This window comes from Hippocampus bargibanti, linkage group LG03 (genome assembly GCF_051943395.1).
Source record: "Hippocampus bargibanti isolate YZ-2025 linkage group LG03, ASM5194339v1, whole genome shotgun sequence".
NCBI lineage: Eukaryota > Metazoa > Chordata > Actinopteri > Syngnathiformes > Syngnathidae > Hippocampus > Hippocampus bargibanti.
The window spans coordinates 5494865-5519002 of NC_142736.1; the positions used below are offsets into that span (position 1 = coordinate 5494865).

The 24138-nt window shown below is 45.7% G+C and overlaps 3 protein-coding genes and 1 long non-coding RNA gene across 7 annotated transcripts in view; 3 read left to right on the forward strand and 1 right to left on the reverse strand.

Annotated features, from left to right (window-relative positions):
• Nucleotides 1-901: 901 nt before the first annotated feature.
• LOC148900169 (uncharacterized) lies at nt 902-22076 on the reverse strand. The gene is made up of 3 exons (XR_016114411.1): nt 21940-22076; nt 1099-1177; nt 902-1027 (listed from the first exon to the last, which is right to left on the reverse strand). It is a non-coding gene; the product is annotated as an uncharacterized LOC148900169 (long non-coding RNA).
• LOC148900170 (uncharacterized) lies at nt 998-8439 on the forward strand. 4 transcript variants are annotated; one of them, XM_088991655.1, is made up of 4 exons: nt 998-1138; nt 2004-2282; nt 6016-6084; nt 6805-8439. In XM_088991655.1, exons 1-4 carry the CDS (start codon nt 1024-1026, stop codon nt 7707-7709), a joined length of 1368 nt encoding a protein of 455 aa, XP_088847781.1. In that variant the 5' UTR covers nt 998-1023; the 3' UTR covers nt 7710-8439. The 4 variants fall into 4 exon arrangements, with proteins under 4 accessions (XP_088847781.1, XP_088847782.1, XP_088847783.1 ...); XM_088991656.1 differs by lacking the exon at nt 6016-6084 and having other exon boundaries at nt 2004-2348; XM_088991657.1 differs by lacking the exon at nt 6016-6084.
• On the forward strand, nt 10945-21745 carry LOC148900171 (uncharacterized). Its single transcript, XM_088991738.1, has 2 exons — nt 10945-11684; nt 17467-21745. Exons 1-2 carry the CDS (start codon nt 11570-11572, stop codon nt 18462-18464), a joined length of 1113 nt encoding a protein of 370 aa, XP_088847864.1. The 5' UTR covers nt 10945-11569; the 3' UTR covers nt 18465-21745.
• LOC148900172 (AP-2 complex subunit alpha-2-like) overlaps nt 21928-24138 on the forward strand; it is a 28729-nt gene continuing 26518 nt past the window's right edge. Inside the window, exon 1 of the mRNA XM_088991564.1 lies at nt 21928-22537. Coding sequence (XP_088847690.1) covers nt 22471-22537 — 67 coding nt within the window. The 5' untranslated portion in view covers nt 21928-22470. The remainder of the gene's footprint in view (nt 22538-24138) is intronic.

Here is a 24138-nt window from a genome sequence, read left to right on the forward strand (position 1 = left end):
TCAGCGGCAGCTTGGCGACGCCCACAACCTCAAGAGGGCTGCTCCCTGGTCCCAGGAGTCGTTTTGTTGCCTTTTTGAGTTTAGGGAGATTGTTTTGATACGTGACCTTGAATGCTTTGTATGGCAGAACAGTGACGTCGGCGCCAGTATCGATTTTAAACATCACACTGCGCTGATTTATGTCGATCTTGACCATCCACGGATCACGGTCTGTCACAACACTGCCAAGGAGAACTGCTTCCTCCCCCTCGTCTTCCTCATCTCCTGTAATTTCATGCGTTGATTTGAATTTACATACGCGCTGAAAATGTCCCTTCCGCCCGCAAGCATGACATTTCACCTCATGGGCCGGACAATCAAATTTTGGATGAGAAGGAGAGCTGCCGCATTTCTGGCACACTGACTGTGCCCCCCTTTCCTTTCTAAAGTGAGTACTCGGGTCGAGTGAACGCTGGCGCCCGCAGCCTGCTGTGCACCTCGCGCCATGGCTCCATTAGCCCGTGCCGATGTTCCATCCTCTACGTCGTCTAGCTGCCATTGCACTTCCGGGTTCAGTGAACGCAGAAAACGTAACCAGTGACTATAAAGTGTACTTTGAAGTTATGAAAGGCGCTTGTAGATAAAATGTATTATTGTTATTATTATTACTAAACAAAATGCCGAGAGCTATGGACAGGGAGAGAAAAAGAAAGAGAATTTCGTTTTTATATGTCGCGTCATAGAAAATGGCCGACGTGTTGCGCATGCGCACTGCCCAGCTTGAAGGCAGGGCTCTCGGCATGGTGGTCTTGGCTACTCAATTATTCTTCCCGAATGAATCCTGCGCCTCTTTGAGCCTCGACTCAGACCGCCGCTTTGGATTCACCCGGACTATGACGTCAGGGATGGAATCGTGCACAGATTCAGATCTTCTGTTTGCATGCCGAAACTAATCTGGCTAAGCTAGCCGCTAAAACGGAGAAGCGTTTTCTCAGCTCCACGTGTCGCTCAGAAGGGATTCGGTGAGTGTGAAGTGCTGCGAAAATGTCTGCGAGAAAGACAGAAGAACAAAATGATGAATTTCTTGGAGCGGAAGGGGACATCAAGCCACAACGTCACCTTGGCTACTTGGAACCTTGTCTTGTCTTCCACAGAGCAGGTATTTTTCTCTCTCCACTCTCTCTCAGTTGTTGGCAAACTACACAACAGAAAAGTCCCGAGAAGCAGAATCAGAGCGGTTCTGAACCGGCACAATAACACTGACAATAAGACACTTGATGAACAATATAAACATGTTGTGACTTTTCAGATGCCTTTTATTTCGAAATAAAAAATCAGATCTGTATCAGAGTGGTCTGGTTAGGTTGCTGTGGTTCTCTCGTTTCCCCCAGTGTTGATTTGGTCCAGGGATACCGAATATTTTCCGATTTAGAAGCTTTTAATAATTGACGAACAATACAGAGATGTTTTCACTTTTCAAATGCCTTCTACTTCAAAATAAAACATCAGATCTGTATCAGAGTGGTCTTGGTAGGTAGCTGGGGTGGTTTAGTTTTCCCCAGTGTTGATTTGGTCCAGGGATATCGAATATTTTCTGATTTAGAACTTTTTAATTATTGACGAATACCAACATGTTCACGTGCATTGGAGTCAGTGAAGAGGTTAGATGTCACTTTTCAGAGGCCCATTATTTCAGAATAAAACATCAGATCTACATTAGAGTGGTCTGGTTGGATAGCTGGGGTGCTTTATTTTCTTCCAGTGTTAATTTGGCCCAGGGATATCAAATATTTGGCGATTTAGAAGCTTTTAAAAAGTAACGAACAATATCAATGGTTCCTATGTGAATGTGATCCTTCAACCGCTTGTTTTACATACTTTTTTGTTTATTTATATCCAAATCACTGCTGGGCATGAATTCGTTGTGATGCTTTTATTTTGGAGGTGACCCACACCGCTCGCTCGCGGCTTCGATTTTGCGAGTGGAGGCTGTCTTGACCGCAGTAATTCTTTTTCCCCCGCAGACCTCAAAAAAGAAGATTTGGAGGCTCAGGATCAGGATCGAGAAACCCCCCTAAGTCATGAGGGGGAGGCGCCAGAGCGCCCTTACGTCAAAGAAGAAGAGCGGGAGGAGGAAATCAGCATGATTCCGCTGACTGGAGTCAGTGTAAAGAAAGAAGAAGCTGATGGAGAACAAGAAGGAGGACCCCACTCAGATGGCCTCTTGGCTCCACTTTATGAAGATGACGACGACGAAGTCACCTCGCATTCTTCTGACACGGAGGATGAGCAACAGTCCAAAGGTGATCCGACATGTCGTGCGGGCAACGGACGTCCGAAATGTCCCCAATGTGGCAAAACCTTTGCCAGTAAGTCAAATTTGAAGAGGCACATCCAGACACACACGGGGCATAAACCCTTTGTCTGTTCAATTTGTGGAAAAACGTTTACTCAGAAGGTAACTTTAACGAGCCACATGAGAACACATACTGGGGAGAGACCTTTTTCCTGCTCAGTTTGCAGGAAACGGTTTTATGTCAAAAGAGATTTAGCAAGGCACATTCCATGTCACTCTGGAGCAAAACCATTTGCCTGTTCAATTTGCGAAACTCGATTCAGTCAAAAGTCGTATTTGGACAAGCACAAAAGAACGCACGCTGGAGAAAAACCTTTTTCCTGCTCAGTTTGTGGGAAAAGCTTCCTTGACAAATCATGTCTAGCAAGGCATGCCATAAGACACACCGGAGAAAAGAAAAATGCCTGTTCATTTTGTGGAAAAGCATTCTATTTAAAAAAAGAGTTAACAAGCCACAAAATTACTCACTCAGGGGAAAAGCCTTACGCCTGTTCAAGTTGTAACAAAGGTTTTCGTTCACAAGGTGACTTGAACAAACACACGAGAACGCACACTGGAGAAAAACCCTTTGCCTGTTCAATTTGCGGAACTCAATTCAGACAGAAGGGGCAGTTGAACGTGCACAAAAGAACACACACTGGTGAAAAACCTTTTGCCTGTTCACTTTGTGGGAAAGACTTCACACTAAAAGGTAATTTGACAAGGCATAAAAGACAACCATGTGGAGTTAAGACGTTACCTTTTTCCGTTTGTGCTCCGGCATTTGCTAGAGGAGATTCTTCTTCAAAGGACATACAGTAAGAAGGCCCCATTTGGAGAAATCACATATGCCTTTTAGGGGGGGCGGGCGGGGCACTTTGGTTTGATTACGGAATCGGAGGCTTGATGGATTTTGTGTGGCCGCCGGGTTTGGAACTGCTCACTCGGCATGCCTCATTTAACAGTGTAACGTTTTGAAGGATTATTTCTAATGATAATTTGTTTAGTTAAGCATCTTCCATGGTATTTTGCTCATTTTTGCTTTTCTCAATTATATGTCATAACAATAATGTCATGATGTGCATCTTCCACCATATTTTCTCTCGCCTTTATAACCTTCTGGTACGCAGAGTAAACCAAGTTCATTCTTGGAGCCATCTGTTAACCTTGATACACTGCTTACTGGAGACTTTCTGGAGACTGATAAACGCTAGGAATTGTTTTGGAACAATGTTGTCGTGAACTCAGCGACATAGTCTTGATGCCGCCCTTCTGATGAAATAAATATGGTGTGCGTCCATGATGTGGACATACACGTGATCATGCAGCCATTGTCTCTAAATCACGTGTGTCTGGAATATTCTGCAAATAAACCATTCGAAGGTACTGTTCATCTACTCCAGCCTTTATTTGGATTACCAAAATCCTCATCATCGATTTTAACAAACACGCAGAGGAAAGAAGGCCACTCTCCAACAGTTAAAAAAAAAAGTTTGTTTTTTTCCTCCCCTATGATTTAATTCGTGAAATGAAAACATTGTGTGATGCTTTGATGAATGTTTTATTTTCATTTAAATTGTCGATTAAAGAAGTTGCTTCAACATGATAAGCTGAAGCTTCATACTTCGACTTTTCAGCTGCCTTTGTTTTCCTTTATAATTTTGGAAGGACTTTCTTTTCACTGAAAGGTCATTGAATAAATATGACATTCAGCAGATCTTCTTCTTTTCATTACGGCTTTTCCCCTTAGGGGTCGCCACAGCGAATCAATGTACTCCATCTAACCCGGTTTTGTGCATCTTCTTCTCTCACACCACCTACCTTCATGTCTTCTTTGACAACATCCATAAACCTCGTCTTTGGTCTTCCTCTCGGTCTCATGCCTGGCAGTTCAAGGCTTAGCATCCTTCTCCCAATATCGTCATTCTCTCTCCTCTGGACATGTCCAAACCACCTCAGTCTGGCCTCTCTGACTTTGTCTCCAAAGCCTCTAATATGAGTTGTCCCTCTTATGTACTCATTCATGATCCTATCCAACCTGGTCACTCCCAAAGAAAACCTCCACATCTTCAGCTCTGCTACCTCCATCTCTGCTTCCTGTCTTTTCTTCAGTGGCACTGTCTCCAGTCCAAACATCATGGCTGGTCTAACCACCGTTTTATACACCTTTCCTTTCATCCTCGCTGAAACCCTTCTATCACACATCACACCTGACATTTTTCTCCAGCCGTTCCAGCCTGCCTGGACACGCTTCTTCACCTCTTTTCCACACTCTCCATTGCTCTGGACAGTGGACCCCAAGTACTTAAAATCATCCACCTTCTTTATCTCTTCTCCCTGTAGCTTCACTCTTGCACTTGGATCCCTGTGATTCACACGCATATATTCCGTCTTGCTGCGACTGATCTTCATTCCTCTCCTTTCCAGAGCATACCTCCACCTCTCTAGTTTCTCCCCACCTGTTCCCTGATCTTGCTACAGATCACAATGTCATCTGCAAACATCATGGTCCAAGGAGATTCTTGTCTAACATCGTCTGTCAGCCGGTCCATCACCATCGCGAATAAAAAGGGGCTCAGAGCTGACCCCTGGTGGAGTCCCACTTCCACCTTGAATTCCTCAGTCACACCGACAGCACACCTCACAACTGTCTTTCAGTCATGATACATATCTTGCACCGCTCTGACATACTTTTCTGTCACTCCAGACTTCTTCATGCAATACCACAACTCTTCTCTGGGCACCCCGTCATACGCTTTCTCCAGATCTACAAAGACAATGCAATTCCTTCTGACCTTCTCTGTACTTCTCTATCAGCATTCTTAAAGCAAACACTGCATCTGTCGTACTCTTTTTTTTTTTTTCAAGAAGCCATTCTGCTGCTCACAAATGTTCACTTCTGCTCTTAGTCTAGCATTACTCTTTCCCAGAGTTTCATTTCATTTGCCTTTATTTGTCTCGCAGTGGAGAAATTTACATTACACAGTAGCAGTTTTAATTGTATGGCTCATCAACTTCATTCCTCTGGCGTTAGTACAACTCTGCACATCTCCCTTGTTCTTAAAAATGGGCACGAGGACACTTCGTCTCCATTCTTCAGGCATCTGTTCACCATTTAAGATCCTGTTGAATAACCCAGTCAGCCACCTCTCCAAGACACTTCCATACCTCGATTGGTAAATCATCAGGCCCGAGTGCCTTTCTCCCCTTCATCCTCTTCAGCGCCCTCCTCACTTCATCCTTGCTAATGTTTGCTACGTCTTGGTCCACAACAGTCACATGTTCTACTCTTTGTTCCTTCTCCTTTTCCTCATTCATCAATTCTTCAAAGTACTCTTTCCATCTTGCCATTACACTACTGGTACCTGTTAATACATTGCCATCTCTATCCTTAATCACCCTAACCTGCTGCTGGTCCTTACCATCTTTGTTTATCTGTCTTGCCAGTCTGTAAAGATCAGTTTTCGCCTTCCTTGCTGTCGAGCCTTCCATACAAGTCATCATCGGCCTCTTGTTGGGCCTTTGCCACCTTTACTTTAACCGTGCGCTGCATTTCCTTATACTGCTGTCTACTCTCTTCCTTTCCTCTCAGTGTCCCACTTCTTTCCCTGTATACACTCATCTCCCCACCTGCGCACCTCCCCATTCCACCACCAAGTCTCCTTATCTGCCTTTCTTCTACTCGAATGAATTTTGTGCAGCGGAAGAGGACATCAAGGCACAACGTCACCTTGGCTACTTGGAACCTTGTCTTGTCTTCCACAGAGCAGGTATTTGTTTTCTCTCCACTTGTTTCTCGCAGTTGTTGTCAAACTACATCACAGAAAAGCCTTGAGAAGCAGAACGTTTTCAGATCAGTTTGGAACCGGCACAATAAGACACTGGCAATAAGACATTTGACGAACAATATAAATAGGTTGTCACTTTTCAGATGCCTTTTCTTTCGAAATAAAAAATCAGATCTGTATCAGAGTGGTATGGTTAGGTAGCTGGGCTTCTCTCGTTTCCCCCAGTGTTGATTTGGTCCAGGGATACAGAATATTTTCCGATTTAGAAGCTTTTAGAAATTGACTAACAATATTAAGAGGTTTTCACTTTTCAGAGGCCCATTATTTCAAAATAAAACATCAGATCTATATCAGCGTGGTCTGGTTGGATAGCTGTGGCACTTTATTTTTCTCCAATGTTAATTTGGCCCAGGGATATCAAATATTTTCCGATTTAGAAGCTTTTAAAAATTAACGAACAATATCAATGGTTCCTAGGTGAACGTGATCCTTGAACCGCTTGTTTTACATATTTATTTGTTTATTTACATCCAAACGTCTGTTTTACCACGCTTTTATTTTGGAGGTGGCCCACGGCGCTCGCCGCTCCCTTGCCGCAGACTACCGTAATGCACAGTGTTGTCAATTGAAGTGGCGGCTCACTTGACTTTGATTTTGCGAGTGGAGGCTGGCTTGACCGCAGTAATTCTCTTGCCCCCGCAGACCTCAAAGAAGATTTGGAGCCTCAACATCAGGATCGAGAACCCCCCCAAAGTCATGAGGGGGAGGCACCAGAGCGCCCCCACGTGAAAGAAGAAGAGCGGGAGGAGGAAATGAGCAAGTTTCCGTTGACTGGAGTCCGTGTGAAGAAAGAAGAAGCTGATGGAGAACAAGAAGGAGGATCCCACTCAGATGGCCTCTTGGCTCCACTTTATGAAGATGACGACGACGAAGTCACCTCACATTCTTCTGACAGGGAGGATGAGCAACAGTCCAAAGGTGATCCGACACGTCGTGCGGGCAACGGACGTCCGAAATGTCCCCAATGTGGCAAATTTTTTGCCAGTAAATCAAATTTGAAGAAGCACATCCAGACACACACGAGGCAGAAACCCTTTGTCTGTTCAGTTTGTGGGAAAACGTTTACTCAGAAGGTAACTTTAACGGGCCACATGAGAACACATACTGGGGAGAGACCTTTTGCCTGCTTAATTTGCGGAAAACGGTTTTATGCTAAGAGACAGTTAGCAAGGCACATACCATGTCACTCTGGAGCAAAACCATTTGCCTGTTCAATTTGCGAATCTCGATTCAGTCAAAAGTCGTATTTGGAGAAGCACAGAAGAACGCACGCTGGAGAAAAACCTTTTTCCTGCTCAGTTTGTGGGAAAAGATTCGTTGACAAATCATGTCTAGCAAGTCACGCCATAAGACACACCGGAGAAAAAAAAATTGCCTGTTCATTTTGTGGAAAATTATTCTATTTCAAAAAAGACTTAAAACGCCACAAAATTACTCACTTTAGGGCAAAGCCTTCCACTCGTTCAAGTTATAATAGAAAAACCCTGGAGAAAAACCCTTTGCCTGTTCAATTTGCTGAGCTCATTTCAGACAGACGGGGCAGTTGAACGTACACAAAAGAACGCACACTGGAGAAAAACCTTTTGCCTACTGACTTTGTGGGAAAGGCTTCACAATAAAGGGTAATTTGACAAGGCATAACAGACAACAATGTGAAGTTAAGACTTTACCTTTTTCCGTTTGTGCTCCGGCATTTGTCTCTTCTTCAAAGGACATACAGTAAGAAGGCCCCATTTGGAGAAATCACATATGCCTTTTAGGGGGGCAGGCGGGGAACTTTGGTTTGATGACGGAATCGGAGGCTTGATGGATTTTGTGTAGTCGCCGGGTTTGGAACTGCTCACTTGGCATGCCTCATTTAACAGTGTAACGTTTTGAAGGATTATTTCTAATGTTACTTTGTCGAGTTAAGCCTCTGCCATGGTATTTTGCTTATTTTTGCTTTTCTCAATGATATGTCATGACAATAATGTCACGTTGTGCGTCTTCCACCATATTTTCTCTCGCCTTTATAACATTCTGGTACGCAGAGTAAACCAAGTTCATTCCTGGAGCCATCTGTTAACCTTGATACACTGCTTACTGGAGACTTTCTGGAGACTGATAAACGCTAGGAATTGTTTTGGAACAATGCCGCCTCAGTGTCGCGCCATATTCTTGATACCACCCTTCTGACGAAATAAATATGTTGTGCGTCCATGATGTGGACACACACACAGCCATTGTCTGTAAATCACGTGTGTCTGGCATATTCTGCAAATAAACCCTTCGAAGGGACTGTTCATTGACTCTAGCCTTTATTTGGATTACCAAAATCCTCATCATCCGATTTTAATGAACACACGGAGGAAAGAAGGCCACTCTCCTCCAACAGTTCTAAAAGAGTTTTGTTGTTTTTTTTCCTCCCCTTTTTTGATGATTGTTTTATTTTCAATGAAAATTGTCTTTATTAGAAAAAAGTCGCTTCAACATGATAAGCTGAAGCTTCATACTTGAACTTTTCAGCTGCCTATGTTTTCCTTTCCAATTTTGGAGGGACTCTCTTTTCACTGAAAGGTCATTAAATAAATATGACATTCAGCAGATCTTCTTTTCCTTTCGGCTTTGCCCTTCAGGGGTCGCCGCAGCGAATCAATGTCCTCCATCTAACCCGGTTTTGTGCATCCTCTTCTCTCACACCAGCTATCTGTATGTCCTCTTTGACAACATCCATAAACCTCTTCTTTGGTCTTCCTGCCTGGCAGTTCAAGCCTCAGCATCCTCCCAATATCGTCATTCTCTCTCCTCTGGACATGTCCAAACCACCTCAGTCTGGCCTCTCTGACTTTGTCTCCAGAGCCTCTAATATGAGTTGCCCCTCTGATATACTTATTCTTGATCCTATCCAACCTGGTCACTCCCAAAGAAAACCTCAACATCTTCAGCTCTGCTACCTCCAGCTCTGCTTCCTGTCTTTTCTTCAGTGGCACTGTCTCCAGTCCAAACATCATGGCTGGTCTAACCACTAACCACCTCGACAACACAGGAACCTACGCAAGGATCCTGTTTGTGGACTACTGCTCTGCGTTCAATACCATCGTCCCAGAACTCCTCATCCCCAAACTTCTCCAGCTTGGTATGTTTCCCTACGATCTGCCAGTGGATCCTCAGCTCAGGACGGACACAACAGGTCAGACTGGGAAAAATATCATCCTCAACACAAACCACGAGCACTGAAGCTCCGCAGGGATGTGTCTTCTCTCCATTGCTCTTCTCTCTCTACACGAACGACTGCACCTCAACGCACCCAGCTGTCAAATTCATAAAGTTCGCAGACGACACCACAATCATCGGTCTCATCAAAGACGGCAACGAGTCTGCGTACCGACAACAAGTGGAGCAGCTGGAGCTCTGGTGCAGCCGTCACAACCTAGAGCTGAACACGCTCAAGACAGTAGAGATGATCGTGGACTTCAGGAAACATCCATCACCACAGCTACCCCTCACACTTATCCAACTGCCTCGTGTCAACCGTTGAGACCTTCAAGTTCCTGGGAATCACAGTCTCCCAGGACATGAAGTGGGAGGTCGACACCAACTCTATCCTGAGAAAGGCCCAGCAGAGAATGTACTTCCTCTTCTTCTTCTTTTCCTTTCGGCTTTTCCCCTCAGGTGTCGCCACAGCGAATCAATGCCCTCCATCTATCCCGGTTTTGTGCATCGTCTTCTCTCACACCAGCTACCTTCATGTCCTCTTTGACCACATCCATAAACCTCCTCTTCGGTCTTCCTCTCGGTCTCCTGCCTGGCAGTTCAAGGCTCAACATCCTTCTTCCGATATTGTCACTCTCTCTCCTCTGGACATGTCCAAACCATCTCAGTCTGGCCTCTCTCACTTTCTCTCCAAAGCCTCTAATATGAGTTGTCCCTCGAATGTACTCATTCCTGATCCTATCCAACCTGGTCACTCCCAAAGAAAACCTCAACATCTTCAGCTCTGCTACCTCCAGCTCTGCTTTCTGTCTTCTTCAGTGGCACTGTCTCCAGTCCAAACATCATGGCTGGTCTCACCACTGTTTTATACACGTTTCCTTGCATCCTAGCTGAAACCCTTATATCATACATCACACCAGACATTTTTCTCCAGCCGCTCCAGCCTGCCTGGACACGCTTCTTCACCTCTTTTCCACACTCTCCATTGCTCTGGACAGTTGATCGCAAGTACTTAAAACCCTGCAGCATCACTCTTGCACTCGGATCCCTGTCATTCACATGCACATATTCCATCTTGCTGCGACTGATATTCATTCCTCTCCTTTCCAGAGCATACCTCGACCTGTCTCGTTTCTCCCCCACATGTTCCCTGCTCTCGCTACAGATCACAATGTCATCTGCAAACATAATGGTCTAAGGAGATCCTTGTCTAACGTCGTCTGTCAGCCTGTCCATCACCATAGCGATTAAGAAGGGGCTCAAAGCTCAGTGTGACAGGGAATTCCTCAGTCACACCGACAGCACACCTCACAACTGTTTTACAGTCATGATACATGTCTTGCACCACTCAGACATACTTTTCTGTCACTTCAGACTTCCTCACGCAATACCACAGCTCTTCTCTTGGCACCCTGTCATACGCTTTCTCCCGAGCTACAAAGACACAATGCAATTCCTTCCGGCCTTCTCTGTTCTTCTCCATCAGCATTCTAAAGAGTTAAATACCTCGATTGTTTTTTAAGTCTTCAATGAAGAAGTCAAACGACAGGTTCCAGAAAACAAAACGAACAAGTACATGTACAGAATTAGCAACGATAAACAAAAAAAGAGGCCGGTGTTTAGTTTGACATTTATTTTAATATTTTTATGACAATTACAAGTTTATATTTCAGTTACTTCTGGTTCGAATGAAGCTGGCGTGTCTGGCTGCCATTGCACTTCCGGGTTGAGTGAACGCAGAAAAACGTATCCAGTTATTATAAAGTGTACTTGGAAGTTTTGAAAGGTGCTTATAAATAAAATGTATTATTATTATTATTATTGAACAAAATGTTAGTGAACTATGGACTGGGAGAGAAAAAGAAAGGGAATTGGGTTTTTATATGGCGCGTCATAGAAGATGGCCGACGTGTTGCGCATGCGCACTGCTGAGCTTAAAGGCAGGGCTTGACGGCAGTTGACGCATGTTGGTCTTGGCCACTCAATTATTCTTCCCGAATGAGTCCTGCGCGTCGTCGAACCTCGACACAGACCGTCACTTTGGATTCACCCGGACTATGACGTCTGAGATGGAATAGTGTCCGGATTCAGCTCGTCTGTGTGGACGCTGAAGCTTGTCTGGCTAAAGTAGCCAGCTAGCCGCTAAAACGGAGACACGTTTGATCAGCTCCGTGTCGCTCAGAAGAGATTTAGTGAATGTGAAGTGCTGCAAAAAATGTCTGCGAGAAAGACAGAAGAACACAAGAAGGAATTTTGTGGCGCGGAAGAGGACATCAAGCCACAACGTCACCTTGGCTACTCGCAACCTTGTCTTGTCTTCCACAGAGCAGGTATTTTTTCTCTCGACTTGTTTCTCTCAGTTGTCGGCAAACTACACCACAGAAAAGTCTTGAGAAGCAAACGTTTTCAGATCGACTTAAAAAAAAGTCCATCCCGGATGTATATCAGGTGTGATGTGTGATCGAAGGCTTTCAGCTAGGATGAAAATGGAAGGTCTGTAAAACTGTGGTGAGAGCAGCCATGATGTTTGTGCTGGAGACAGTGCCACTGAAGAAAAGACAGGAAACAGGGCTGGACGTAGTAGAGATGAAGATGTTTTCTTTGAGAGATGAAGAGGTTTTCTTTGGGAGTGACCAGGTTGGATAGGATCAGGAAGGAGTATACCAGAGGGACAACTCATATGAGAGGCTTTGGAGACAAAGTCAGACTGAGGTGGTTTGGACATGTCCAGACGAGAGAGGGTGACTATATCGGAAGAAGGATGCTGAGTCTTGAACTGCCAGGCTGGAGACCCAAAGGAAGACCTAAGACAATGTTTGTGGATGTTGTCAAAGAGGACATGAAGGTAGCTGGTGTGAGAAGAGGATGCACAAAACAGGGTGAGATGGAGGACACTGATTGGCGAAATGGAAAAGCCCAAAGGAAAAGAAGGAGGTCTGAAAACAAAAATAAAGTACAGTAATACCTCAGCTCACAAACTTAATTGGTTCCCAGAAAGTGTGTGTAAGGCAAAAAAAAAATGGTTTTCCAAACATTTATTTCCCATAAGAAACAATTAAAAGGAGAATAATCAGTTCCCAGGTCCCCATCAAACATAATTTTCCATAATTTGCCTAAATAAGCCTTAAAGGACAACCGACATCACTCTTTTGTTTCCTAACTGACATCAGAAAAACGTTTTATAGCATCTAAAATACCCAAAACACGCAGTATGATATTTTTATTCAAATCCAAAACACCAACAAAAATGACTTAAAGTGTCCAAAATCTGCAAGAAATTGAGCTTCAAATTGGGCATTTTCAGAAAGTCCCGCCCCCAGTTCGTGACGTCACACCAAGGCGTCTTGCATTGCTGGAGAATCAAAAGAATGGCTTCAGATTCGGAGAATATGCTTTTTTGTTACTCATCCAGTTATGAATATGATTCAAATAGTTCTGAAGAGGAAAGCATACATGTTTACAATCGATTAAATAATTCATTCCGTGCCATTTTGAGGCAACATTGGGGGGAAATGTATCATCAAAAAAAGAGGCAGAAAATGGCGCCCTCCTGTGAGGAATTAATCAGCCAGTTCCCACAGGCTGATAAATTCCTTCCATGGAGCTTGGTCGCCCTCTTCTGGCGGCTTTTTGGTGCAACACGAGGTTTTCAGACCAAACAAGTACAGCAAAATACATAGACGTGATGGAAGGACTTCTACAATGTGTCCTTTTTTCGGTCACGTACGGACTCGTCACCAACTCAAAAACAAGACTTCTGGAATATTCAGCGTGATTCTTAAAACGTAAAAAAAGCTATATGCGGTTGAATCTTTATAAAATACGCTATGTAGAAGTCATTTGATGCCATTTTACAAATTATGGACACAACTTGTCCGGAGACGTCAGTTGTCCTTTAAAACTACACAAAATAGACCTTATTTAATGATAATAAATGTGATATTGTATTGTAATTAAATAGGATAGGCTGCCAAATGAAAAAAGAAATGTAGTTTATTCAATACATTGTAAGAATGAAAATTGTAAAAAGCAGTACATTGGGGAGACTAAACAAAAAAAAAGACTTTATCAACATCGCAGGAATAATACTAGTGGGCCTCAATCGGCAGTACATAGGCACCTAAAAGCTAGCAACTACTCATTTGACGACAATGAGGTTAAAATCTTAGCGAAGGAACATAGATGGTTTGAAAGGGGAGTAAAAGAAGCGATTTTCATAAAACAGCTAAATCCTTCATTAAACCGATATGGTGGGGTGAGGTTCAATTTGAATCGTTTGTACAACAGCCTGCTTAGGCAACATAGGATTAGTAATACTGATGAAGTGATACCGGAGGAAGTGGGGCAATCAGGCCAGTCGTTAGTCAGAACAATAGGAACAATCAGTGGAGCCGCAGGGAGTAGTTATGTCTGGACAGGAGGGTATATATATATATATATATATACCCCTCCATGAGTCGTCACCTTACCGTGGTGGAGGGGTTTGTGTGTCCCAATGATCCTAGGAGCTAGGTTGTCTGGGGCTTCATGCCCCTGGTAGGGTCACCCATGGCAAACAGGTCCTGGGTGAGGGACCAGACAAAGTACGACTCAGAAGACCCCGTATGATGAGAAAGTCAAATGGACCTAGTTTTCCCTTGCCCGGACGCGGGTCACCGGGGCCTCTCTCTGGAGCCAGGCCTGGAGATGGGGCTCGTTGGCGAGCGCCTGGTGGCCGGGCCTACACCCATGGGGCTCGGTCGGGCTCAGCCCGAAGAGGAAACGTGGGTCCCCCTTCTCAAGGGCTCACCACCCATGGGAGGGGCCAGAGGGGTCGGGTGCAATGTGAGCTGGGCAGCAGCCAAAGGCGGGGACCCTGGCGGTACGACCCTCGACTGCAGAAGCTAGCTCTGGGGACGTGGAATGTCACCTCTCTTACAGGGAAGGAGCCTGAGCTGGTGCACGAGGTTGAAAAGTTCCGACTAGACATAGTTGGGCTTGCCTCCACACACAGCCTGGGTTCCGGTACCAGCCCTCTCGAGAGGGGTTGGACTCTTTTCCACTCTGGAGTTGCCCACGGTGAGAGGCGTAGAGCAGGTGTCGGCATACTTATTGCCCCCCGACTCGCCGCCTGTACATTGGGATTCACCCCAGTAGACGAAAGGGTTGCTTCCCTCCGCCTTCAGGTGGGGGGACGGGTTCTGACTGTTGTCTGTGCATATGCACCAAACAGCAGTTCAGTGTACCCATCCTTTTTGGAGACCTTAGGGGGTGTGCTGGAGAGCGCTCCCCCTGGGGACTCCCTTGTTCTGCTGGGTGATTTCAATGCTCATGTGGGCAATGACAGTGGGACCTGGAAGGGCGTGATTGGGAGGAATGGCCCCCCCGATCAGAACAGGAGTGGTGTCTTGTTATTAGACTTCTGTGCTCAACACGGATTGTCTATAACAAACACTTTATTCAAACATAAGGGTATCCATATGTGCACGTGGCACCAGGACACCCTTGGTCGCAGTTCGATGATTGACTTTATAGTTGTATCATCGGATTTGCGGCCTCATGTTTTGGACACTCGAGTGAAGAGAGGGGCGGAGCTGTCAACTGATCACCACCTGGTGGTGAATAGGCTCCGTTGGTGGGGGAAGATGCCAGTCCGACCTGGAAGACCCAAACGTGTTGTGAGGGTTTGTTGGGAACGTCTGGCAGAATCCCCTGTCAGAAGGAGTTTCAACTCCCACCTCCGGCAGAACTATACACATGTCCCGGGGGAGGTGGGGGACATTGAGTCCGAATGGACCATGTTCCGTACCTCCCTTGCTGAGGCGGCAAATCAGAGTTGCGGCCGTAAGGTGGTTGGTGCCTGTCGTGGAGGCAATCCCCGTACTCGCTGGTGGACACCAGTAGTAAGGGATGCCGTAAAGCTGAAGGAGTCCTACCGGGCTTATATAGCCTGTGGGACTCCTGAGACAGCTGACACGTATCGACTAGCCAAGCGGAATGCAGCCTCTGTGGTCGCCGAGGCAAAAACACGGGCATGGGAAGAGTTCGGTGAGGCCATGGAAGCCGACTTCCGGACCGCTTCGAGGAAATTCTGGTCCACCATCCGGCGTCTCGGGAGGGGAAAGCAGTGCACCACTAACACTGTGTACAGTGGGGGTGGGGCGCTGCTGACTTCGACTCGGGACGTCGTGAACCGGTGGGCAGAGTACTTTGAAGACCTCCTCAACTCCACCAACACGCCTTCCTTGGAGGAAGCAGTGTCTGGGGACTCCGAGGTGGGCCCTCCGATCCTTGTGACTGAAGTCACAGAGGTGGTTAAAAAGCTCCTCGGTGGCAAGGCCCCGGGGGTGGATGAGATCCGACCGGAGTTCCTAAAGGCTCTGGATGTTGTGGGGCTGTCCTGGCTGACACGCCTCTGCAACATTGCGTGGTCATCGGGGAGAGTGCCTCTGGATTGGCAGACCGGGGTGGTGGTCCCCCTTTTTAAAAAGGGGGACCGGAGGGTGTGTTCCAACTACAGAGGGATCACACTCCTCAGCCTCCCTGGAAAGGTCTATTCAGGGGTCCTAGAGGGGCGGGTCCGTCGGAAAGTCGAGCCTCAGATTGAGGAGGAACAGTGTGGTTTTCGTCCCAGCCGCGGAACAGTGGACCAGCTCTACACCCTTAGCAGGGTCCTCGAGGGCGCATGGGAATTCGCCCAACCACTCTACATGTGTTTTGTAGACTTGGAGAAAGCGTTTGACCGTGTCCCTCGTGGAGTTCTGTGGAGGGTACTTCGGGAGTATGGGGTACAGGAGCGGCTGATACGGGCCGTTCGGTCCCTATATGACCGATGTCAGAGTCTGGTTCGCATTGCCGGCAGTAAGTCGGAATCGTTTCCAGTGAGGGTTGGGCTCCGCCAAGGCTGCCCTTTGTCACCGATTCTGTTCATAACCTTTATGGACAGAATTTCTAGGCGCAGCCGAAGCGTTGAAGGTTTCCGTTTTGGTAGCCTCAGTATAGCATCTCTGCTTTTTGCAGATGATGTTGTACTGTTGGGGCCTTCAAGTGGAGCTCTCCAACTCTCGCTGGAGCGTTTCGCAGCCGAATGTGAAGCCGCTGGGATGAGAATCAGCACCTCCAAATCTGAGACAATGGTTCTCAGTCGGAAAAGGGTGGAGTGCCCTCTCCGGGTCGGGGAGGAGATTTTGCCTCAAGTGGAGGAGCTTAAGTATCTGGGTGTCTTGTTCACGAGTGAGGGTGAAAGGGCTCGAGAGGTCGACAGGCGGATCGGTGCGGCGTCTGCCGTGATGCGGACTTTGTACCGATCTGTCGTGGTGAAGAAGGAGCTGAGCCAAAAAGCAAAGCTCTCAATCTACCGGTCGATCTACGTCCCAACCCTCATCTATGGTCACGAGCTATGGGTTGTGTCCGAAAGAACGAGATCCCGGATGCAAGCGGCCGAAATGAGCTTTCTCCGTCGGGTGTCCGGGCTCTCCCTTAGAGATAAGGTGAGAAGCTCGGTCATCCGGGAGGGGCTCAAAGTCGAGCCGCTTCTCCTCCACATCGAGAGGAGCCAGATGAGGTGGCTCGGGCATCTGATTAGGATGCCCCCGGGACGTCTCCCTCGCGAGGTGTTCCGGGCATGTCCCACTGGCAGGAGACCCCGGGGACGACCCAGAACACGCTGGAGAGACTATGTCTCCCAGCTGGCATGGGAACGCCTCGGGATCCGCCAGGACGAGCTGGAAGAAGTGGCTGGGGAGAGGGAAGTCTGGGCTTCCCTACTGAAGCTGCTGCCCCCGCGACCCGACCCCGGATAAGCGGCAGAAGATGGATGGATGGATGGATGGATGGGGATATATATATATATATATATATATATATATATATATATATATATATATATATATATATATATATATATATATATATATAGGGCCTAAACTACCAGTAAGAATTTAGTTTGCTGACAGTTCCTTGGATAAGAAGCGAATCGTCCGACATCTTCAAAGAAGTACAGATAACGGCTGAAGCAACCTTTTCATCGGTTAATGTTCGTAAGTACGTGAGCTAAAGCGTTCGTAAGCCAAGGTATCACTGTATTGCATGTACAAAAAAGGCAACATGTTTGCTTTCTTGTGCGTCCTGTAGTCGTCAGCAAAGAATATCTCCACCCTGAGCAGCAGGAGCCCGAGTCCGGCAAAATCAAAGCGGAGGAGCAGGAGGAGGATGAGACCCCAGACATCAAAGAAGAAGAGCAGGAGGACGCAATCAGCAAGTTTCCATCGACTGGTGTCTGGATGAAGAACAAAGAGGCTGATGGAGGGCGGCGCGGAGGAGCCCAATCGGATGGCCTCATCCCGCCGCTTTCAGACGGGGATGACCTGACGTCACACTCATCCAACGGTGACGGCGATGAGCGTTCAAAAAGTGAGGTGACGCGTCACGTTGGCGGGCCAGTCAAATGCGCTCAGTGCCACAAAACCTTTTTCAGCATGTCCAACTTGAAAAAGCACAAAGTCACCCACACGGGCGAAAAGCCTTTTGCCTGCGCAGTTTGTTTGAAACGGTTTTCTCTCAGCGACAGCTTAAAAAGACACACCAGAACACACAGCGGAGAGAAACCGTTTGCCTGCTTAGTTTGTGCAAAAACATTTACCCAAAAGTGGACTTTAACGGCTCACACGAGAACTCACACCGGGGAAAAGCCTTTTGCCTGCTCGCTTTGCGGCAAACAATTTTATGTGAAAGGCGAGTTAAAAAAACACACCACAACACACACCGAGGAGAAACATTTTGTCTGCTCGGTTTGCGGAAAAACATTTATTCGAAACAAAGATTTAACGAGCCACGCAAGAGCGCACACCGGGGAAAAACCTTTTGCCTGCTCGCTGTGTGGTCAAACCTTTCCCGTCAAGCAGAATCTCACCAGGCATTCGAGAACACACACCGGCGAGAGACCGTTTGCCTGCTCGGTTTGCGGTCAGACATTTTCTGGAAAGCAAAATTTGACAACACATGCAAGAATACACACTGGTGAGAAACCTTTTGCCTGCTCAATTTGTGATAAAAGATTCTCCAGAAAGAGGCATTTGACAAGCCACAAAGGAAAACACACTGGGGAAAAACCACTTGCCTGCTCTGTTTAGGTAAAACATTTTCAAAAGAGCCACATTTAACAAGCCACCCAAGAACAAACTCTGGAGTTTTCCCAGCCGAGTTTTCCCACTTCATCTAAAGCGACCTCCCACATACGAAAACACACACAAAGGAAGGAACTAAATATTTTCAACTAAATTTACGAGAATTTAATTTTGGCATATGAACTATTTTTCGGGATAGACACGGACCGCCACAATGAGTGATGTGTCATTCGCGAATGAGCCCGTTCTCCTAATAAGGAAATGGCAGCTGACCTCTATTCCCCGCCTCCAGTCTTCGGTTAAAGGACAACCGACGTCTCCGGACAAGTTGTGTCCATAATTTGTAAAATGGCTTCAAATGACTTCTACTGGGCGTATTTTGATAAGATTCCACCGCATATAGCTATATTTTACGTTTTAAGACTCGCGCTGTATATTCAGGAAGTCTTGTTTTTGAGTTGGTGACGAGTCCGTACGTGACGTCAGAAAAGGACCACCTCCTCAACGTAAAAAAGACGCATTGTAGCGTTTTTCCATCACGTCAACGTATTTTGCTGTACTGTTTTTTTTTTTTAAAACCATGTCTTACACCCAAAAGCCGCCAGCAGAGGGAGGCAAACTCCATGGAAAGATAGTATCAGCCTGTGGAAACGAGCTGATTCATTCCTCACCGGAGCTGGTCGCCATTTTTCTGCCTCTTGGGTGAGACATTCCCACCCGCCCGTTTGCCTCAAAATGGCCCAAATAAATTCTTTAATCGATTGCAAACATGTATGCTTTGCTCATCAACTATTTGAATCATATTCATCACTGGATGTGTAACCTGAAAGCATATTCTCCGAATCTGAAGCCATTGTTTTGATTCACAAGCAATGCAAAACGTCTTGGCGTGACGTCCCGTAAGGGGGGCGGGACTTTCTGAAAATGCCCAATTCGAAGCTCAATTTTTTGCAGTTTTTGGACACTTCAAGTCATTTTTATTGGTGTTTTGCATTTGACTAAAAATATCATACTGCATGTTTTGGGTATTTTATATGCTATAAAACGTTTTCCTGGTGTCAGTTAAAAAACAAAAAAGGTGACGTCGGTTGTCCTTTAAAGCCGCACGTGATTGGTCAAGAATGGAGCAGTGAGGGGGGGGTTACAGAAACACTGAGCTTCAAATTAAAAAAATCGATCGGAAGACAGAGAGTGAGAAAATGGATGGAAAACACAGTGAAATTTGGACTCGTTTCAACTTTATTGATAGTTCAAAGGCAGAGTGTAGACTGCAAGGTTAAAATATCCTATCAATCAGGATCCACAAATAACCCGCACAAGCCATCTGTACACTTGATGCAAAAAGCTATCAACCCTGCTAAACAGAACACAATTGATGGGGAACTAGGTACAATTATCGCAGAGAAAGCTTCACTCAGATATCATCAAGAGGCAACCTGGAAGTTCGTCATCCATTGATATTTCAAGGCTAGCCACGGATGGTTCGAGAACAGTAAGCGTCGTATAGGGATTCATTGAGCCATTCGTCATGATGAGGCAGCCAGTTCTGACGATAAAGCTGCCAAAGCTTACAAGGAATCATTCCTCAAGATGGTGGAAGAAGACGGCTACGTTCATCATCAAGTGTTTAATGCTGATGAAATCAGCCACTCCATTCGATCAAGCCATCAACGACCATCACAAAGGTAAATAAAACGACTTTATCAGACAGTACAGTTTATTTCTTTAATTACAGTACCATATGACATTTATTATACATAAAATAAGGTATATTTTGTGTAGTTTTAAGGCTTAGAAATGAGAAAGTAGAACATTATATTTTATGGGGACCTGGGAACTGATTATTCTCATTTAATGGTTTCTTAGGGGAAATTAATGGTTGGGATACACACTTTTTACCTTACACAGTCTGGGAACCAATTACGTTTGTAAGCCCAGGTATCGCTGTATATACATCGGTTTTGTGCTGCTGGTTGTGCTGTTGAAGCACATCGGGTCGCCTTGTGTACAATATGAAATGTGCATGCGAATAAAGCTGTCTTGGTTCAAGAGATTTCTTTCATTACACAATGGAGCCCGATTTTGTTGGGCAAAAAGGAATGTAGGGCACTGCCCACTTGGCACTCTTTTCAGTTTTTTTGTGTATTAGTTTTAACCATTTTGTGTTTGGGGGCCTTTTACTGAGCATCTTCCTCTTTCAAGGACAACCGATGCCCCGGACATGTGTCCATAATTTGTAAAATCACTTCAAATGACTTCTACTGAGCGTATTTTTCAAAGATTCCACCGCATATAGCTATATTTTACGTTTTAAGACTCACGCTGAATATTCAGGAAGTCTTGTTTTCGAGTTGATGACTATCCCCAAGTGACATCATGTTTGGAACGCCCCTGATCGAGAAAGCGACACACGGTGCATTTTGCGGTACTTACTTTGGTCTGAAAACTTCATGTTGATCCGTGTTGATGGCAAAATTAGAAGGAAAACACATAATGGGATGGTGAATTGTTGTGTTGCACCAAGACAACTATTTGATATTCGCTGACACAAATTCCCAGCAGACAAATCAGCCCATTTCCAACGGAGCTTGGGCGCCATCTTCTGCATTTTCTGGGACGCTACATATCAGTCCTGACGCCTCAAAATGACCCGGAAGGACTTCTTTAATCGATTGCAAACATTTATGCTTTCCTCTTCAGAACTATTTGAATCATATTCATAACTGGATGAGTAACAAGAAAGCATTTGCTCCGAATCTGAATCCATTGTTTTAATTCTCGAGCAAGGCGAAGACGTCCTGGCGTGACGTCACGAACAAGGGGGCGGGACTTTCTAAAACTGAATTTCCGGGGTCATTTTGAAGTAGTTTCGGGACACTTTAACTCATTTATATTGGTGTTTTGCATTTGACTAAAAATATCAGCCTGCGTATTTTGGGTATTTTTGATGCTATAAAACGTTTTTCTGTTGTCAGTTATGAAACAGAAAAATTGGTGTCGGTTGTTCTTTAATTTTCATGGAGTTGCTTATTCTGTAGCCACAAAGGGACACAAGCCAGTGTCTTATTGTGCCGGTCCCAAGCCTGGATAAATACAGAGGCTTGTGTCAGAAAGGGCATCCGATGTAAAAGCTTGGCCAAAAATAACATGCGAATCAAACCTCTGAAGATGGAGGACACTGATTCGCTGTAGCGACCCTTTGAAGGGAAAAGCCGAAAGGAAACGAAGAAGTTTTAATTGACTAGGTGAGTAAAGTGTTTTTACAACTAAAAACTTACTGACTCTATAGTGTCTTTGAGAGTTTTGTAAGGGGCTCATAAAGAATATTACTGTATTATATAACTGAGTGACGTAAAAACTATTAGCCATGAATTTGGGTCTACTGTTGTCGCCGTAGCGCACGATAAACAATATGGCCGATTTATTGCGCATGCGCGTAGTCGGTTGTGTAGGCGGCGTAGAGGCATTTGAAATCGCTCACCTTAAAATACGTTTCTCCGATCACCACTCGTCGAAGAAATGCCCCGACAGCGCGTACGTCATTGTTTTGCTGGACATTTCATCCCGTGTTTCCGGAAAAAGGCGCCTGGAGGCACGTCGAAGCTTCTGCTGCCAATTTATCTTAGCTCGCTAGCCGCTAACTAAGAGGAACGCGTCGCCCCGAAGAGAACAAGTGGGTGAAAAGTGTCGTGATTGTCGCGCTTTCCATTTACAGTTTGCGGCACACAATTCCGACTGAAGGGACATTAACACCCCCCGCCCGCCATGATGTCATTGGATTTTGAAGTGAACAAAATGGAGCGCGGCCCACGTGAAGGCGTAACTCGTTTGGTATGGAACGCGGCCGGTTTGCTTCCTGACTGGATCCTTCCGGGGGCGGGGAGGCGAAGTTTCTCGAGTCTCCCAAGCCGCCCGCCGTCGCTCGTTGGCCGGCTTGCGCCGAGTTTTGGCCCGGTGCAAGCGAGTGTGGACGAGGGGACACGACGTTCGCCCTTAACGAGGAAACGCCGACATGCCGGCGGTATCGAAAGGGGACGGAATGCGCGGCCTGGCCGTGTTCATCTCCGACATCAGGAACTGTAAGTTTCTCTACCCCAGCCTGCCAAATGACGCCCAAAAGAGTATCGATGACGCGCCCAACTCCAACAGAGGGGTCGTTGGTATCAAACTCCCCTTTGGGTGAAAACGCTTGTTTCCTTCCTGGCTTTTGGACGCTTCCAATTCGTCTGTTTGAAGTGCAAATTCCACACTTGTTGACAGCTAGGCGGCGAGCTAATTAGCCCTTAGCTGGAAGCCGCTAACGTCACGAAGGGCTTTGAGACTATAAAAGTCCCACTTTGAAGACGACTGACGCCCCTTCCGATGATATTTGAGCGAGTTAACGCTTTGCAATGGATTTGAGCCACAAAAACGCGTTTTGCTTTAAAACGATCACTTTTTGTGACCGCTCATGATCTCACTCTGTTTAGGTATCGTATTGTAATGAGATAATGAAGTACAATTTACAAGAGGCAAATGACAGGAAATGGCCTTTCAAAGCTCTCAAGGACACTTTACAGGACAGTTAATGCCCCCCTCTTTTTTAGAACTATTGGTATTTCCAATTACTGTGATACCTCAGCTTACGAACTTAATTGGTTCTCTGAAAGTGTGTGTAAGATGAAAAGTTCGTCTTCCACACATTAATTTTCCATAGGAAACCATTAAAAATGAGAATAATCCGTTTCCAAGTCCAAATAAAACATAATTTTCTACTAAATAAGCCTTAAAACTACCAAAAATCGACCTTATTTTATGTATAATAAATGTGGTATTGGATTGTAATTAAAGAAATAAACTGTACTGTATAATAAAGTCGTTTTATTGACCTTTGTGATGGTCGTTGATGTAGTTGCCTCTTGATGATATCCGAGTGAAGTTGCCGTGCTTTCTCTGCGATAATACCCTCACTCACACTGTCCCCTGCGAGTTGCTTTTCGTTAATCCAAATCAACAGAAGTTTTTCAACCTCTTCTACTGCCTGAGACCGTTGCTTGGACAACACAGAAATACCCTTAGCCACACGTAGCAATGGTCGACTTAGCATACTGGTACTGGGACGCTAAGTCACACAAATGCACACCACGTTCGTGTTTTTCGATCATCTCCTTCTGCTCGACCGTCATTTTCTTTTATGTCTTCTTCGTCTTAACACTAGCCTGTGGTGGGGTCGTTTTTGCTCCCATAATTACAAAAGTACTCCACTGGATAGCAAACCACATCTGCACTCAACGGGGGTGTGGGAAACTAGTTCGCCAGCCTACGTGGCGCTGTTCGACCGTGTGGTTTCGTGTTCATCCGCTGAAAACTAGTCTGCCAGCCACCGTGGCACTGTGTGGTTTGATTTGTCCGCCAAAAACTAGTTTGTATGCCAAGATTATATTCTCCCGAATTTAATGTTCATAAGCTTTGTGAGCTAAAGCGTTCGTAAGCCCAGGTATCACTCTACTTACATATTTGCATATCTGTAGTGGACCAAATCTTTCCCATAAATAATTCCACAATATGATTCAAAATGACCGTTTTGGTGACGAGTCCAAATCCGACGTATTGAATTACTTTCACAAAATGTTAAAATGTGACATGATTCCCTTTCACGACTCTGGCGGCAAAGTTGGAAGCAAATGAAGATTGCTATTAA